Source organism: Abramis brama, assembly GCF_963993115.1.
Source record: "Abramis brama genome assembly, chromosome: 1".
Lineage (NCBI taxonomy): Eukaryota > Metazoa > Chordata > Actinopteri > Cypriniformes > Leuciscidae > Abramis > Abramis brama.
The window spans coordinates 20,806,594-20,825,622 of record NC_139963.1 but is presented as its reverse complement, the minus strand read 5'-3'; the positions used below and the strand labels follow the sequence as shown (position 1 = coordinate 20,825,622).

Here is a 19,029-nt window from a genome sequence, read left to right as displayed (position 1 = left end):
ATGTAGCCTTCTGCTGTCAAATATTTTGGTTTAATGACCACTAATTAAATGAGACCCCATCATTTCCTGTCTCTTCTCTACTTTCCTACAGAAACCCATTAAAAGTAATGCTAAAAACAAATTTCCAGGACAAATCCATGTTGAGAATACCTTGCTGAACCATCAGGGGTGTGCGAATGATAGTCTTCCCCAGGGTGGTGGCCTGTTGCAGGGGAGAGCGTATCACAGTCATCCCTGGTCGTAGAGCGGTTCCAGTCGTAAGGACCTGGGCATAAACGAGTAAATGAAACATTATTGCAGGAACACAAATGTTGAGTTGACCAGAGCGGATCATTTTAGTGAGCGTTCATACCTGCTGCGTGGAGGTGGTTGTGTTGGGTCTGATGTTGATGGTGGCCGTACGGGGCTGGAATGGAGGGAAGGACTGTGCGGTGGCCGCTGTGCTTGATGGAATGATGCCCACCACCTTCTGCTGTACCTGTACCAAACCTGTTGAGACAATGAGTAGATATAGTTTGCTCCAAGAGTACTGCATTACATAGATACAAAACTGTTCAAAAGTTTGGGGTTGGTAATATTTTTTAAATGTTTTTGGAAAAAATCTCTTATGCTCACCAAGGCTACATTTATTTGATACTAAAAACAGTAACATTGTGAAAAATGTTAAACTTAAATTTTTTATTTAGATATATTTTCAAGTGTAATTTATTCCTGTGATGCAAAGCTGAATTTTCAGCATCATTACTCCAGTCTTCGGTGTCACATGATCCTTCAGAAATCATTCTGATATGATAATTTAATGCTCAAGAAACATTTCTTATTAGCATCAATATCAAAACGGTTTAATATTTTATTTATATATCATATATTTTCTCAGGATTCTTTGACGAATAGATCACAATTTATTTGAAATGTAAATCTTTAACTGACATTAAAAATGTTTTACTGTCACTTTTGATTAATTTAATGCATCCTTGCTGAATAAAAGTATTAATTTCTTTATATATATATATATATATAAAAAAAACCTCACTGACCCCAAACTTTTAAACAGTAGTGTACTGATATCAGAATAAGAATATTTGATTTGGAATATTAAGTTTAAGTGTTTTCCGAACAGAAAACCAAACAAATTGGCACAAAAAAAGAAAGAAAGAAATCCTTTGTATTATGCAATGACAATGCTAAACAATGACAACCAACTGAATTGAAATTGAAGCCGTAAAAAGGACGTAGAGCTTTGTACCAAACTTTATAGGATGTTCACAATGACAGCAATTAAAATGAATGTTTCCTTCAACTCAGTGACTTTCAGCTGCTTTTTTGCAGCAAACTGCTGCCAGTCTGAACAACCTTTTAGATTAACTAACAGGCTGCATTAAGTGACCCATGCACACGGTATGCCGTTTATCATTAGAAACGAAGTAAAAAATAAACGTCATTTAAGAATATGGTGCCGATATTATGCCTCTCTGCGAATCTGCGTGCAGGCAGGCCTAACTTGAAACAAAAATCACATGCCAATGATGTTGGAGGCCTGCCGTACCTCCTTGCGTGGTTGGCACGTTCACTGTGACTATCTTGCTGTTGGCTGGAACAGGTAGTTTAGCGGTGATGACACTGCCGGCCATCGACCCCGCAGCAGCAGCGATGTGGAACGTTTGCCCAGACGTGGTGGCGCTACTCGCCGCCACAGTCACAACCGAACTGGTAGAGACTGCAAGACACAGGTCTGATCACCACCCTAGCACATACATCTCAATCAGGTAATACAGCGGCGGTTGCATCCAAGTACGCCACGGACAACGAACGTCGATGTCAAGCACTAAACACACCACTACAAATAAGCTTCCCAAAAATAAAATAAAAAGTATGCTAATTTCCAATCAAATACACTGACGTGCAAAAACACACTACAATAACATCTAAAATAAAAAGTCATCAAGAACTGTAATTAACCATGCATCCTCATAACATTGTAAAGACTGACCTGAACTGCCCTGTTGGCCCTGCTTGACCCAGGAAGCAAAGGACTGCTGGAAGTTCTTGTTTTGCTGGAATGTCACCGGAGAGCCCAGCTTGGTGGTCATTACCACTTTTGGCGCTGAAGTTACCTGACCGCTAATAGAGCCCAACACCACCTTCTGAGTAGTGGTGCCAGGGGTCGTAGGGGTGCTGGTCAAGGTGGATGTGGTGCTGGTGCTGCTAGGTTTTTGCTGTTCCAACCGTTTCTGCAATATTATCATCGAAAACATTTACCATGACAATATAAACAAAAATACTAGGCAATAAGATAAATAAACTAGACAAAATCAGCCAAAACAAGATTATTAAAATTAAGAACACACACAACCAATCTGAGAGTTAAATGATCATTAATGGCAACAACCAAACAAAAGGCCCATTGGAAAGAACACTCATTTCTTTCAGCATTGTGCCCCTGGTTAAGAGGGGCGCCCCAGGTGGGCACATGTCTACATTCCCACCTGCTGGGCTGCCAATCTCTGATGCTTTAGCTGAGCTTCCAATTGGGCCTTGACCTCCTCTGCTTTCTTCTGCACACTAACCTTAGTTGGGTCAGCCGCTTGTGCCTTTTCCCTCTCAACCCTGCCATACAAACATACAAATTGGTAATTGTGTAAACATCCACAGGAAATAACATTCTACATTTTTATTATCGTTAAAATATAATATATGAAAATGTATATATTCATGTCTTATCTACAACCGTCCTTTATCCAATAAATTTCACACAAGAGAAAGATTTTCTGGAGCGTCTGACAGATGAGTATGCAATGAATCAGTATGTTGCATTGTGAAGGCGTGCAAATTCACATAAACAACAGGAAAAAGAGGAAATTCCCACCTTTCAGTAAAGGCTCGAATCTCCCAGAGTTCCAGATCTTCCTCGGCCACCCAGGTTTCGATCACAACAGGCCCTGTCTGCTTAGCCGGTTCTGGCTTCTTTGGTCTCAGAGCGCTCGAACGAAGGCCTTTCCTTTGAGGTGTGGGAGTCTCTGCTCAAAGGAATGATGGACAGACCAAATATCAACAGTGTTTCGGGTCAATCTAGCCTTGCATTATAGAAAACCATCCATGTCTGAAAACAATGGACTAATCAGTTGCCTGGCATAAGGACTCATTGAGTCACCATTACCTTTGGGAGTCTCAGGTACCCCAAGGGGACAAATAATCTTCCTGATGCAATACTCTGAACGAATGCCATATGGACCAACATCTCTCCGCTTTATGATCTCCGTGGTGGTGATATCAGTGTCAGATGTCTCTGTTAAGTTACACAAAAATGGTTGAGCACTGGCTTTTTAAAGTTCCTCATGAATGCCAAAGTGATATTAAAGCGGTTAAGCGCCAACCTGTTCGCGTTGTCCCTCCTGTGGGTGAGGGTTTCACAGACATGTCATCCCATCTGAGGCAGGCCCAAAGTAGCCTTAGCATTAGGCTCACTCCAGCCAAAGACCTCACCGTCTGGAGTCGGTATCTGTATGAAAGAACCTCCAGTTCATTAGCATCACAGAAATGGTTTTTTTTTTTTTTTTAATTAGGTATTAATGCAGATCTCATAAGCCTATTTGGTCTTTTGGTGACTAGTACTGCTCTTGAAAATGATCATAAATGGACAGCTAGCATCAATATCCTGGTCTCTCCTCTGGACACCAAATTAACCTTGAGGAAAGATTTGAACACTAATTGGGACCAATAACATAATAGTTCAGGAAAAGGCTACAAAATACCTTTAGGAAACTAGTAGATTTATTAGATAAACTAGATTCCAGTTCACATTCTCTGAACAAAAGTGAGAGGTTCTTGAAGCTGAACCTGTCCCCAAAACTACTAAAGGGGTTGCCAGTGCATTGCAGTAAAGTTGCCAAGTTGTTCCAATTAGATTTTAGTGCACTGCAACATGGTTGCCAAAATGTTCTCAGTGGTTGTAGGACATTGGTAGGTTATTACTGGCCCAAGTCAAAATAGCCCACCCCAAGTCTCGATGAAATTCTGGTCCCATACGGTTATGATTTTCATTCATATTCTCATACACAAGGCAAAAACACAAGTCTGATTGCCTAGAGAAGTGATGGCACATCTCTTCCTTTACAAGACACAAGATTTGAAGCATCATCTCTGTCCATAGAACAGAAAGTTAATATTTCAGTTTAGCGGCTTGATTACGGCTAGAACTAAACTCTGCTGGAAAGTGGCCCTTCAGGAGCAGGAATGGACACCCCTACCCGATGACTGCTTTATCAATTAATTCAGGTGTTTAGAAAGACAACATGAAACAGGGAAATAAAGTGTAAATACAGACCTCCATGTGATCCCAAATGTTGGTCGTGGGGATGGGTAGGGCCAAATGTCCAGGGCTGGCTTGGCGTTATAGTTGAAGATAGGAACTTCACGGATACCACCGCGCCTTGCTAGCTTCTTCAGCTCATCATTGGGAAGCACAAAGATACTCTTCTTGCTACTCTTGGTCACAAACTTGCGATACGAGGGCAAGGCTGTTCCGGACCGCGTTTTCTTGGTGCGAGAGAACTTTAACAGTCGTACCCTGTCCCTGGTGGAATATTCGTGACTCACTGTCATAGATTTTACAGTGGAACCACTAGGACTCAACATGGTATCGGTCAGTGTTTTTGTGACAGTGGTCAAACACTCTTTTGTTAGAGTAGCTTCCTGGGGTGAGTCTGTAACCTGTGTAACAGTGGTAGTTGTAGTGGAGAGTGTCGAAACAGAGCTGGTAGACTCCACCTTAGAATCTGTTGGTACAGGTGTACTGATCCCATTATTGGAAGCAAGACCATCACGTGAGGTCAACACCATACGGGACGCTGTGGATACTGTGGTTGTAGTTGTCGTGACTTGAGTAATGACGGTCGTAGTCTCACTAACGCTGCTGCTGTTTTCGGTGAGGTCACTACTTAAGCTGGACTCTTCCGCTGAAGGGACGGGAGAAGGAACAGGAGGCTTTGCCTCCTCAACTTGCACTGGCTCTATCTTTGAGCTATGACTAGGCACCTCGGATCTTGCATTCGGCTCGGAAGCTACAGAAGAAGGTTCAGGTACAGTGGAAGAAACCGAGGAGTCTATAGATTCTTCAGTGTTGTTCTCCAACTTGGCCACTTTCTGAGGCGGTGTATAATCAGGATCAAGCTTGGTAACCCCTTTATCCTCATCCGAATTCAGCTGAGGAATCGTGCTATTAGTCCATTCGTTAAGACACTCTTGAGTGGCGTCACCATTCAATAGCGACTTCACTGGTTCCTTTGGTGATATTGCTTTAATCTCCTCTGCAACAGTATTGGTTAGCTCCTTTGTGTTAACATTATCAGTCAAAGTCTTACATTCTGGGTCAACAGGACCATCCTTCCCATTTACTTGCACAGGCAAAGCTCTCTTTACATCTAGGTCATTTTCATTGTTTTCAATGATGTCCTTTCTCTCAGAGTCTTCAGGTGGGGACGTAACGTCTGTAACGGTTTTCTCAGGTTTAGCGTTCAAGCTGAGGCTTTGATCCAGACTTTGAGAGTTTCCATTAAGCTCAGACATTGCTACCCTACTGGCGGTCTTGGGTTCAGGTTCTGTCAACTTCTGCTCATGTTCTTTAGGGGCTAAGTCACCCGAGTCATTTAATCTGACATCCAGGATGTTCTTCTGTCCTGAAGTGTTTGTCTTAACCTGTTCTTCCTCCTGGTTAAAATCAAGCTTTTTGACCACATTGTCTTTTTCTTGGATTACTAGACATGCTACTCCCTCAGTCTGTCTAGCTTTTGGAGTTTCAGAGATAGTTCCTTCAATCTTGATCTTTTGATCTTGAGCAGCAATGGTTGTCTCTTTGTTTGCCAATATCTTTTCTGTAGAGGATTTAGACATGGTTCCCTGCTTGATTTTCTCAAGCCTCTGCTTCTCTTCTATGGTGAACTGTTTGACACGCCTCTCCAAAAGGCCATCAAGTTTTGATGCCTTGATTTTCTTGTATGCCGTGCGCAGCAAGAAGCCTTCACTGACGTTCACAACATCATGCCAGAAGGACTGCAGGGGTTGATTTGGAGCACTATCCTTCGCCAGCTCACTATCCGAAGGCTCTCTTTTCAAAGGAGAGGCATCGGATGAGGCATTTGTGATGTTAGCTACAACCATGAAAAACAGACTCATTAGCAACTGTTCCACATTACAAGACAACTATTTTTACGCATTCAAATTCTGGTCAATAAATGCTTTATCATTTCTGATGTACTGTCCTTGGTACGTAAAAAAGGGCTGTGAAAATGAAGAGTAAAACTTTACAAATACCTTTTTCATCATTTACAGAGTCTGGAGTGCTGGTGTCCATTTCTTCCACCGATTCATTTTTCTCATCACACTTCTCTTTATCCGTTTCATTCTCTTTTTCTTCATCTTGTTCTTCATCTTTTAACACATGATCTTTCTCCAAAGATAGCTTTTCTTTAGAATAATCCAGGGATGTGTCCTGGACGTTATCCTTTTCAGGCACACTTTCAGAGGAAATTTCATCCGTTTTAACCAAAGTTCTTGGTGTTTCTGAAATAGATGCCTGATTGTCCATTCCAGTTTTAGCTGCTGAAAAAAAAAAGTGTTTTATCAGACAAATACAACTTTTTTTGTTTCCCAGATAGTTCAATTACATTTTGTAGTATTCTGTACTAGCAAACAGCATACCCTCAATTGCTTTCCGGTAATTGACGTTGGTGTTTCCAGGTAGCTTTGGGAAAAAGCGATGGACGTGCGTCTTACTCACCCAGCTCCAACCTCCATACCCAGTTACTCTGTACTCCTCACCTTTCTGCTTCCACACCTACAGAATATGTTTGAACAGTTACCGAATGCCTTCAGCTCAAATGTTGAAGCTGATGTAATTTCCTAAAATGTTCAAAGATCTACCTGGTGTTTGATGGGGAAAGTGTACTTCACCCATGTGGCCTGCTGCATAGTCTCTTCATCCTCTAGTTTTTTCTCTCTCTTTTTCACCTTCTCCTTCTCTTCCCGTTCAACAGAGGTCATGCGATGAAACCTGCGGAAAGATGAAGCACAAAAAAAAAAGGAAAAAGAGAGATCACCAAAACTGGGACATAAAGGTGACTCGTTGTACATTTTTGGAAAGCCTCCAGCACAGAATTTGCTGAAGTAAAAAAATGTATAAATATATTACTGCATTAAGGTATTATTATCCACACATGCAAAAAAGCATTTAATTTCCCTGGCAATAAACTGCACATGACAATTGTGCTAGTTTAAAGCCAACACACTGATATTGTGAAAACTTGGCCGGTTTTATTTCTTCTTCTTTTTTCTTTTTTTTTTAAATACAAAATCCCTAAGCCCTTTCTGACTGCAAATCCTTCCAAAGCTTTCAAGCTAAACACAGCCCAGACATGAATTGGGTTATTATGACTTTCCTTATTAATTTGACTTTTTTTTTTCCTAAGCAGAATATCAAACAAGCCCAAAATACTTCCTCATCCACAAAACTCAGCACAATCCTTTAGCTTATTCTGATTTATTAATCTTCTTTTATTTTATCTAAATGCATATCTCTGAACAATGTCGACAATGATTTCAAACTCAAATTTGATCACAAACACTTTAAACTGTTCATCTATGCATCTATCTGTCTGGCCTGTATGACTTTCAAACGACAACGTTTGAGCTTTTTTGATGTTTATATAATACTTTTACATGTATACTTTATTTATTTTATACTTTTAGAGGATTTGTAATGGCTGCTATTATAGGAAGACTTTCAAAACAGCTATAGCATTAGATGCCATAACTAAAGCAGCGTTCAAAATGAATAGCAATGAAATTGAAGGAGTTTCTAAAACTGTTAGTTGCTAGATATATTTTTTTTATATTTTCTACCCTACCCAGCTCTAACGGGCAACAGATCGTGTGAACTTCACTGTCTGCACTCGCATTGAAGGTCACCATATTGCATTCGTAGTATAATTCTGTATAAATTAGCATCAAAAGATTGTAGGTTCATTTAAACTGACCTTGTGTGACCCAGAGAATCCTTCCACATAGGGAGCATGACCACTGGTTTGATTGCACACTCTAGAATGGCCAAAGCTAAAGCAAACTCTCTCGCCTTGCTGCACATTTGGACAGCCTTTATCCAGTTTGACCTACAGCAATGGAAAAGGTCACAGGATGACATGGTTAAATGCTTCTTCTAGGAAACTTTAGCACATTTTTAAAAAAAACCCCAAGTCCTACTGGTAGTACTTGTAAGACTTTCACCTGTGTGACGCCCAGTTGGGATGTAAGAATGGAGCAGGGACATTGTTCTCCAGCTGGATGATGGTTAATCTCAGAGTGGACACAGTTAGGGCTTTGGAGCCGTACAGCGATCCGTTCCACTTGAACTCACCAGCAGGGGTCATGCAAAACTTGTGGGAAAGATGTCTGCGTTTGTCATGGTCCTCACGGTGTTGGTGCTTGTTCAGGGCAAGTGTGTTAGTGCTATACTGGTTGTGGTAGACGCGAAACTTGCCCTCATGGCCCAGTTTGAAAAAGCCACTGCTCTTGTTTGAATCTCTCTTAAAGGAGCCAAATGACGACAGTGGGGGAGTCTGAAATATCAATGACATGATTTAAAGATTTACAGATTTAGCAACTATGTGACTTTTTTGTTGAAGACCTATGGTACCTTTATACTAATACAAATTCATGCCTTAGCAAATACCACTAATGACCAAAAATCTATTTTGTCATCAAAACATCAACAACCTGCAAGATGCAAGATGTAATCTGTCACCATTAATAAAGACAACAGCCTTACCTCTTTAAGTGCCCTGCTACCATCCTGAGAGCTGCCATCTTTGTCCTGCATGACCTTGCGTTGGCTTAGCTTGCTATCAGGGTTCCGGAGTCGTGTAATCATGCGTGAAGATCCTGTCTTTGCACTATCTCCATTAGCTTTACCCTCACCTAAAAAAAAAAAATTATATAAATGTATATAAATGTATAACCCCAAACTTTTGAACAGTTGTGTATGGTTATTTATAACAAATTTTAAACATATATAAGAAATTTAAAAGTATATTCTGTGCATGAAGGTGCATAGAAACCTGTATCATCTTGGCTGTTGAGAGAAGATTGTGAAGATCGGTCCACCAGGTCAGGCTCTTCTGGACCTCGCAGGCATTCAGTGATGGAGAAATGACTGCTGCAGCTGTTCTCATCCACTGTCTGTGCAGGTTCAGTCTCTAGTACAGAATCCCCATCACCATGAGCAGCAGACTCTGAAATCTTATCTGAAGGAGAATCAGTGACAGAGGATACATGAGATACATTAGTAATGGCCATGTTGAGAGTAGAATACTCCCATAATACACATAAAATTATTGCAAAAATAAATGACTAGCATTTCACTCTAGCCACAGCCAAAATAATATTGTAGTAAATCATCAACACTGCAGTATAAATCAGTGCACCATTGTAAACTTTGTTAAATCCAATTCAAACAGGCTCTATACTCTCAGTAAACACGATATAACAAAGACGATGGCAAAGATCCAGTGCTGCTTTATAGACGGCACTGTTGAGCAAAGGTTGCTGGGCAAAGTAGATGGTCTCTTGTGCCAGGAGGGTCTTTGTTTTAGAACAAAAAAATGGAAGATCTGTTTCTAGCTTCAATCAATTGCAGCTAACTAGTCAGGACTGTCTTAGTGTAGCAGCATGTGACTTGAACATTAAGAAAAGAACTTGCTGTACCTGCCAACTCTTTCACCCCATCAGTCCCTTCCCCTGCCTCCTCACCACTGGAAGACGATGTCACTGCATTCCCTATGGGATTCTGGGAGTCAGTTTTAGTCGGAATGGTTGAGCTGGATGCCGCTAGCTCAGGAACGTTGGTGGTGCTGCCCAGCTCGCCAACTGGGACAGCTGAGACTGAAGCTGAAATTTGACAAAAGAGACCGTGTTTAGCAAGTATAAAATATCACTACACAAGGGTAATAATATCTTAATTATTAATAATAAAACAAAATTAACAGAAGAGTAAAACTAGAAAAAAAGGAAATTCATAATAGAAATTCCAATAACTTTTTTAAGGCCCAAAAAACATTTAAAAATTTCCTGATATTTCCAGGTTTTTAACAACAGTGGGACTCCTGTAAATTAGAAATGTCATTCTAACATTTTATCAATAAACTGAAGATGATGTATGTGTGATATGATAAATAGCCCTTCACAAACAAAAAAAGTACTAAAAAAAGTACAAGATGTAATTACTACTAAACAGACCCCAAATCACAAGTGTGCCTGAATTACTTCTATTAGAAAGATGCACTTGCAATTAAAACCGACATCAAAAACACACAAAATCATGTTAACACAGCTAATAGAGCCATAAAAAGATCTCTAACCGTCTGCAGAAGTTTGCTCATTCGTCGCATTCCCATTACTGGAGTCTTGTTGCGGACACGATCCGTTCGAGTTCGTCTGATCGGTCACAGCTGGTTCACCAGATCCTGATTTCGATTCCTGTCTGGCCCTCTCAGCCTCCTCCGCTGCCCGTCGCTTCACCTCCTCAAGCTCCGCTTCCTGCTTGGTCTTCAGGCGGTCCAAGATCACATCTGGAGGAAATGCATAGAAGAATATTATCAAGATCTCGCCCATTTAACAGCACTAAACACCACAACAGCTGTCCAATGTGTATCCCTAAACAAATCCGTTCCTAATTCCTATTAACATCAAATGAGATCATGAACATTTCATAAGCCTAAAGATGTCAACGAGTTAAGCTGGTTAATCACTGACATACAATGGCCTACAAGTTATTTGTAAGTTTTGAAAAATGTAACTACTTTCAACTTACCAGTCCCAACTAAGCATTCAAGTAACCACATGAAAACAAAGTTTGCATGCAGGAAGCAAAAGATGCATGAAACATCTGCAGCAAGTGAAATACTTTACAAGATAAATCTCACTTCAGTGCAGGTGGAGCTGCTTTTGCACTGCTATAAATAGCTGGGCGGAAAGACACCGTACAGTCATTTGAATTGCATCCCAATTCATCATTTTGAATTCCTTCACATTAACTATTATTGATTCAGACAGTCACTGACTGTAGTTCATTAAATTAACTCAATTCTTTCCACATTTTCTTTTTGACACTGCTAATGTACACTGCAGGCAATCACAATAAATTTGTGAAATGGAAGTCCTTATTTGCAATGGGACACGTGAAAAAGTATGTTTTACCATAACCGGGTGTATGAAAATCCACATGATTTATTCATTTAGATTTCATCATCCATTCATGTTGTTAATTTAATTTAGTACTCTGATTTAAATATGTCTGGTACTTGTTGTATGCCAGGAAAATATTATAATAATGATAAATAATAAAATAAAAATGTAAACATTTGCAAAGAAATGTGTAATGGTATTATCCAGTAATGAAATGCAGTTATATTTTTATCATATTTGTACATACCATTACAATAAAACAAGTATTGAAAGTAATTTAAAAAACAAGAAAAAAAAATACTTTAAAAGTGCATATATTCTGATTAAATCTAGTAGGTTTTACTAAATGGATACAAGTTTGTTCAACATAACTAAAACAAGTCAATTGAAATAAATTATATTTGTTGAAAAGGCTTAATTTATGGTGTAATAGTCACGCATAATTTAATTACTGGTAAATTCACTGAGCATTTATTAAAGTTAGGTCTTAGCATTGGATTCATAAGCTGCATTATATATAAATACTTAATAAAAATAAAATAAAAAAAACCCCACATACTTAAGGAAAATAACTACTGTCATTTCCATACAAGAAAGCTGAAGGCTTAACTTAAAGAAATTAAATAAGTCCCACTTCCACAGAGCAGACAAGAGACCAGCAGAGTCATGAACTATTTAGAAAAGGGGAAAAATGAGTGTGGGTTGCTAAAATGACCAGTTTCCGAAAAGAAATCATGTTGATTCAGACAACATGCATGTCCATAAATAAGTCAATCAGTTAGTCAGACATCCAGGAATGATCTGGCATCTGCTTAAAAACTTAGCTCATAACGTTCAGTGGTTGTGTATGCTGTATTAAAACGATAACTAATATGCATGATTCCCAAAGGAAATACATATAATAAACAAACAATATTAGCATCTTTTTTACATTAAAAAAAAAAAAGAAAATGGAAGAAACAAAATTGATTTCATCCTTGCAAATAATCGAAAAAATCTCTGACAAAAAAAACCTTTGATTTATTTTATTGTGAGTAAATCTTACAAAACTAAAATTATTATTTGGAGAATTTTTTTTGGCTGTCCAAAAAATAAAATACAACACACCATCTAATTAAATAAAAAACCTAGCAACAGTTTGTGGTGGTCTCACTTTGCACATCCCAACAAATGTGTATTTCCAAGACGGTAATAAAAATGGTGTGTATGAGCTTTGATTCATGTATTTTCTTACCATTGGCAACGGTGAGGTATGCCTTGTTATTCCCACGGGCCTTGTTAGTGAGCTCCTCGGTAATGTCCATGTGAGAGTGGATCTCCTCTCTCATCTCCTCCAGCACGGAGCAGAGGTCATTCTCCCAGAAACCTTTATCCATAACTTCCAATAACTCCCCCAGCTGGACTTTAGTGCTATAGTACCAAGTCTGCTTATTTTCATCCTCGCCATCTTCCTCTCTGAAAAGGACCAGGTTACATACATTAAACACAAGCACTTTATGAACTTTAACCATATTTTGGTTACACTTTATTTTAAGGTGTCCTTTTCACGGTGTAATTGTACTGAGTACAGGGCTAGGATTAGGGTTTGGTTTAGGGTGAGTTGGATTTAATTATGCATAATTTACAGTAATTACTACAGTAATTACATGTAAAAAATGTAACAACGACACTGTAAAATAAAGTGTTACCCCATGTTTTTTTCACTTTTTCAGAAAAGCTAGGTTGAAATGTTAGTAATGTACTGAAATTTTCATTGTCGACACTGTACTGTGATTTATCAATAAAATAGCTTAGAAACTGAACTAGAAATAGAAATAGATAGCATAGATTTTTCTACTTTTGAAGTAACTACAACCCACAGCTTCACAATTAATAGAGAGACGGTAGGAATAATTCACACACACAATCGCTCTCTTATTAATGCATTGAAATAAATCTTATTTTACTTGTGCTCATTTATCTGTATCTGATTTAGAACAAGCAGAAAGAAATGTTACGACCCATAGACAAAATAACTGCTGTAAGTTAGCTATTACATCAAAGCAAAATCACTGTGGATATGGAATTCCAAAGCTGCCAAAATAATATATTTGCCGCAGCTGTACACAAAGCGACCTGAGTTCGAGTCCCGCTTTCAAGGTTCAAGCTTTCTCAATCCAACATCAAAGTTTATTCACAAACTTTAGCCTATAGTTATAACAATAATGTTCACAAATATGTCAATGCATGAACGAAAGAATCATTCTTTAGAAAATATCATGTTCAGTGATAATTTTATGGTAACACTTTACAATAAGGTTTCCTTAGTTAACATTATATAAAAGTGACCAATACTTTGCATTTATTAAAGGATTAGTTCACTTCAAAAAGAAAATTCTGTCGTCATTTACTCGCCCTCAAGTTGCTTCAAACCTGTATGAGTTTCTTCTGCTGAACACAAAAGAAGATATTTTTTAAAGAATGTCGGTAGCCAGACAGTTGATGGACCCCAATGACTTCCTGAGTAGGAAAATAAATACCATGGAAGTCCATCAACTGTTTAATTAACAACTTTCTTCATAATATCTTCTTTTGTGTTCAGTAGAAGAAAGAAATTCATACAGGTTTGAAACAACTTGAGGGTGAGTAAATTATGACAGAATTTTTATTTTGAAGTGAACTATTCCTTTAATCTTAATGTTAATCTCAACATTTATTAATACATTTTGCATAATGCTGTATCTTAACATTAATGCACTGTGAACTAGTAACATGAACATGTTTATTAACTAACATTAACAAAATGTTAATAAATGCTGTAAAACTATATTGCCCATTGTTAGTTTATCATAGTTAATGCATTAACGATGGTTAACAAATGAGACCTTATTGCATAGCTTGTTTATTATTACACGGGTCAATAATTAAACTCTTTGTAAGTGAGCACTTAAGAACTGCTTTATAAATGGCTTCTTTTTTTTTTTTTTACACAGCAGTTTGTATCCATAATATATTGCAAATACTCACACAACGATCCTCCTGTTGAGAAACCAGTATTTTCTTTGATGTCGGTCGTAACCAATGGGCTCTTGCCGGATGTACGGCCGGCTCTTCTGGAACTCTGTCAGACAGTCTGTTACGCCGGGCACTTTGTGCGCCACACAAATCTCACACTGCCATTCGTCCTCGGGCACCTCTTCCAGTGGAGGCTTCACGCACTCAAGGTGATACACGGCTGAGCAGGTCTCGCAGCACAGGAGGTCGCCGAGCCTGTGGCAAACCCGGCAATGGTCGTCGTACTGAACGACCCCCTCGGACATGAGCTCTTCGCGGGCGAGGTTGGTGGTGAGGAATTGGTCCACCAGGAACTGTAAGACCTTGACTTTGCTCTCCAAAGGACTGAACGGGTAGTCTTCGCCCTCCAGGTCAGGGAGCACGTGGTGATACTCGGGGTCGCTTTCGCAGTATGAACGCACCACTTCTGGCCAGGTCATACCGTCAATGAAGTAGAGCGTGGAGTTGATGCTGTCTTTGAGGTCCGTGGGTCCGAAAGTGGTGTTGGAGGTGTCCTCCTCCCGTAAGATGGCCTTCAGCAGACAGATGTGCGTCTCCGCCATCAGCGTGCACTGCTCCTGTCCGACCAAAGCAGCGCAGAAGTCCTCGAAACGGAACGGAGAGAGACGCAAGACTGTACTGAAACTGCGAAGAACCTCATAAACAGCTGATGCGTTGAGTAGCTGCTCGTTGGGAATGAGAAGGTCCTCGGAGGAACTGGGCAGCTCCAGAGAAGGAATCTCCTTCTGCTCCAGAATAGGAGAAGGTGGTCGCCTTGGTCTTGGTCTTTTACGACCTACTGAAACAGAGAGAATCAGTATCAGTTTTGATTGCTGGATGTGAGTGCTCTAATTAGGAACAAATTGAAGACAACATGAATTTTTCAAGGAGGAAAACAAGTCCCAACGCAATTTTATGATCATGTAATGTAGAAACTTTGTCTCATTTTATATGTTAATAAGAGAGACGGTCATGTTAGAGTCCATTTGGAATAACTTGCATGAAATGATCAGTTTCCCCCAAAAATTCATGTTGATTCAGACGACAATTAATAAGTCAATCAGTTAGTCAGACATCAGGAATGATCAGGCATCTGCTTAAAAACTTAACTCAAAAAATGAGACAATAAGGAACATAACATTGTGCATGCTCTATTAAACCAACAGTTAATTTTTATGATTCCCAAAGGAAAAAGATGATAACATTGGCAATTTGCATGCACATAACAGTTTAAAATAAAAAGCAACAACACAGAAATCTGCATAAGGCATACTTAAATTCTATACAAATATATTTTAATCTTTGAAAAAAACTTAATATGCACAGCATTTTTCAAAAGTTTGGGGTTAGAAATTAATAATTGTATTCAGCAAGGTCACATTAAATTGATCAAAAGTGGCAGTAAAGATATTTATGATGACACAAAAAGATTTGTAACTTCATAAATCTCTTTCTTTTTAACGGTTTTATCCATTAAAGAATCCTGAAAAAAATGCATCACGTTTCCACAAAAATATTAATCAGCACAACTATTTTAAACATTGATAATTATCAGAAATGTTTCCTGAGCATCAAATAATCACATAAGAATGATTTCTGAAGGATCAAGTGACACTAAAGACTGGAGAAATGATGCTTTACCATCACAGGAATACATTACATTTTAAAACCTTCAAATAGACAACATGAGGTTCAATACCTCATCCATCACTCTAAAAGTACTTCAACCCTAATTATCTCTCATAAGGCGGGTAAATCATCCTAACTGCAGCAAAACCGTCATAAGCTACATCATAAATGGAATCATGACGTCATGTGCGAGAGTGACACAGTAGCGGGTCGAGTTTAAACGTCCTCCCCGCGTCAGGTGCGACGGCACTGGCGCTGGATTTCAAAACAATCGGCCGCATGCTGCCCTGTCATTAGCTGCACTTCAGCTTTGGCTACGTGCTCCAAAACACCAGTCAGACAACCATAGCCTCATGCAAATGAGGGTGGATAGTAAGTAAAACACCTAAATACAACACTCGACCGTACTTTTAGCAAAGTTTATGGAATATGCAGATGGTTTTATTAACAAATTATCTTATCAGCGCGAAATCAATTAGCAAGATAACGGGCTAACTAACTTTTGGTGTGCTCATATGCAAGATTAAAAAGTGATCCCGTTACAGCCTAAACCCATTGAAACATATAATCATATAACAAGAGAGAGTGATTTAAAAGTATTTAAAACACAATGCAGAGGGTGTCTGGATTTAATAAGCTAACACGCTAACCGTTAGCAAATACATAATTGACGAGTGAAGCTAACTTTTTGTCGATATTAAAAACTGCTTTACTTTTGTACAATGGGATTTTTAAGTTTAATATTTAATTCTAAGGCTTTTTGCATCTTGATAGCGTCCTGCAATTGCAATTTCATCGCAACAAATGACTACCGCGCTAATGCTACTTGCTAAACCCGCGGCCTTTGCCAAGCATAGAAAAGCACCAGGATCCATTTTGAGTGTTTTGGTCAACAAAAGAGCGGTGTTTTCGGTCTCATTGCTGCACACGGATCAGTCGCCGGTGAGATCGATGAAGATCGCTCGTACCTGCGTTGCTGCCGTGGCTGCTCTCCGTGCAGTAACTCGCATCATCTTCTTCCAATTCGTCCAGTTCCTCCAGGTAGTCGGACTCGTCGTTGATGGCCTCCTCCTCTTCTTCTTCTTCCTCCTCTTCATCCGTCAGAGGCTCCTCAATGATTTCTTCCTCTTCTGATCTCAAACTAACCGCATCCTCATCATCTTCATCGCTCTCGTGGTCGTCGTAAACCACCCCGCTCGCGGTGTTCCGCCGCCCCCTGCCTCTGGCCGTTCCCCTGCCTCTTCCTCTGCCCCTCGATACCGCGGATCGCGCTTTTCTCCGGCCTCGTGTTGAATGATGATGAATCCCTCGTTTAGGGGTAACATAATCGTCATCGGAGGTAACTTTCACCTTCGCCCGCAAGCCCCGGCGTGGTCTCAGACCGCGCACCGGTCCCGTTGAGGGCTCCTGCATCAGCTGCGCTTTGGGCGGCCTGCCTCGTCTCCCCCTCATTATGGATAAAAATCTATTCTCTTCAGTTTCGCGTTTAGCCTGCACTTTACACGCACCAAACCCGGAATTTCGGGCACCACCGCAAAGTTGATCCCGTGCAGGTGAGAATGCACTAGTCCCGCGGAGCCCCGGTCTCGGTTAACGCGAGAAAGCTCAAAACGAACGCCCGGCGCCCCGCTTCAGGTCGCTCGTAGCCGCCATGTTCTTTCCTCCCTCTCCGTCCCGCTGACAACAGACAGCAGGCCTGTGCTAGAGTCACGTGACCCGCGCTCCGACTCAACGCTTTCAGCACGCCACGATGTTTGTTGCGTTTCGCGACTGTCAACACGCTTCCTGAGCGCCTGTTACTATCATTAGGCTCTTAAGCACGTGAAAGAGTGCCTCTGTGTGTAGATTTGATGGTTTTAGTGTTGTTCTGAGGCAGGGGCTCTTGTCATCTGTTCTCCATTTTCTTCTACGTGTTAACTTCATTCGGTTCATTGAGATGGAGGGTTGACAGAAACAGATTGGGCTAAGAAGCTACTGAATAAAATAAGTTGGTGTTGATATTACAGAACATGTATTAGGCTATCATGTAGCCATTTTTCTCCATGTGTACACATTAGGAAAATAGCCTCGAACTTTTCTTCCTTTCGACCAAGTAAAAAGTTTTTTTTTATTTTTTTATTTCCTGATGTCATTACATTGTTTAGAGCATACAAATATATATTTTATTCATATGTGATGCTATGTCTACTGTGGTGGACACCAGAACTCTTTTTTTTTTTTTTAAAGAAGCCGTGAATTGGCAATTTTTTTTAATTAAATTTAATACTAAACGAGTGTGATTATGATTGTTAAAACTAAAGAGGACCTTAAGCAAAACTTTCCCTCTTTTTATTTTGGTGACCAAGTATTAAATGTGGTAAATAAAATAAAATACTTGGGTCACATTATTAGAAATTATCTAAATGATGATGATGTGCAGCGCCAGTGCTGTAAGTTATATGGATGGGGAAATATGTTGGCACATACATTTTATATGTGCACAGGTGATGTTAAAATATCACTTTTTAGAGCTTACTGTATACTTCATTTTATATGGTGTAGATATAGTAAAACTAAAATGAAAAAAGTTTCAGGTGGCATTTAATGATGCATTAAGAATTTAGCTTAAGCTCCCAAGGTGGAAATGCAAGCCAAATGTTTGTATCTAATGATGTTCCTACATACATTGCATGCTGTGTTAAGGAATTATATGTATAATAGTAATAATAATAATAATCAAATATGTAAATGTTGATTAGGTGATTCAAAAAATACAATCAGAATGGTCTTAATGATCCTACATTACGTGATACATGGTATTCCTCCTGGTTCTGGAAGCACTGGAATTCAAGTTTGTATGTTTTTAATATAATGATTGTTGTATGTAAATCTTTGTATGTTATTCTTTTCTTTCTTTTACTTTGTGATATGGACCTAAGGGTCTGAAATAATGAATGAATGAATGAATGGGATTTTTTAAAAAAAAATTTTATTCACCAATCAATTTTTAGGTTTCAGGATTTTTTGTATAAAGATGATTATACTTTCATAACTATGTTATTAAAGATTAAACGGAATGAATTTATATACCATTTTACTTTATGCAGTATGTGGGTAAAATGGCCATAAATGGGTAGTCCTATTCAATACAATGTA

General features: G+C 39.3%; 1 protein-coding gene across 12 annotated transcripts in view; it reads right to left on the bottom strand.

Moving 5' to 3' along the window:
* Positions 1-17,650, bottom strand: part of bptf (bromodomain PHD finger transcription factor) — a 30,724-nt gene extending 13,074 nt beyond the window's left edge. For 2 of the 12 annotated variants that reach the window (XM_084122636.1, XM_084122629.1), the window contains exons 1-21: positions 16,863-17,650; positions 14,239-15,064; positions 12,467-12,687; positions 10,407-10,616; positions 9,754-9,936; positions 9,108-9,293; positions 8,819-8,967; positions 8,278-8,609; positions 8,031-8,162; positions 6,919-7,048; positions 6,697-6,832; positions 6,310-6,597; positions 4,325-6,146; positions 3,375-3,499; positions 3,158-3,286; positions 2,867-3,017; positions 2,487-2,607; positions 1,991-2,231; positions 1,547-1,717; positions 353-489; positions 151-265 (exon numbers count right to left, since the gene is read on the bottom strand). In XM_084122636.1, the coding sequence (XP_083978762.1) occupies positions 151-265; positions 353-489; positions 1,547-1,717; positions 1,991-2,231; positions 2,487-2,607; positions 2,867-3,017; positions 3,158-3,286; positions 3,375-3,499; positions 4,325-6,146; positions 6,310-6,597; positions 6,697-6,832; positions 6,919-7,048; positions 8,031-8,162; positions 8,278-8,609; positions 8,819-8,967; positions 9,108-9,293; positions 9,754-9,936; positions 10,407-10,616; positions 12,467-12,687; positions 14,239-15,064; positions 16,863-17,346 (6,289 nt within the window). In that variant the 5' untranslated portion in view covers positions 17,347-17,650. The remainder of the gene's footprint in view (positions 1-150; positions 266-352; positions 490-1,546; positions 1,718-1,990; positions 2,232-2,486; positions 2,608-2,866; positions 3,018-3,157; positions 3,287-3,374; positions 3,500-4,324; positions 6,147-6,309; positions 6,598-6,696; positions 6,833-6,918; positions 7,049-8,030; positions 8,163-8,277; positions 8,610-8,818; positions 8,968-9,107; positions 9,294-9,753; positions 9,937-10,406; positions 10,617-12,466; positions 12,688-14,238; positions 15,065-16,862) is intronic. The other 10 variants (XM_084122639.1, XM_084122638.1, XM_084122630.1 and 7 more) reach the window with 8 other exon arrangements.
* Between the last annotated feature and the right edge of the window lie 1,379 nt (positions 17,651-19,029).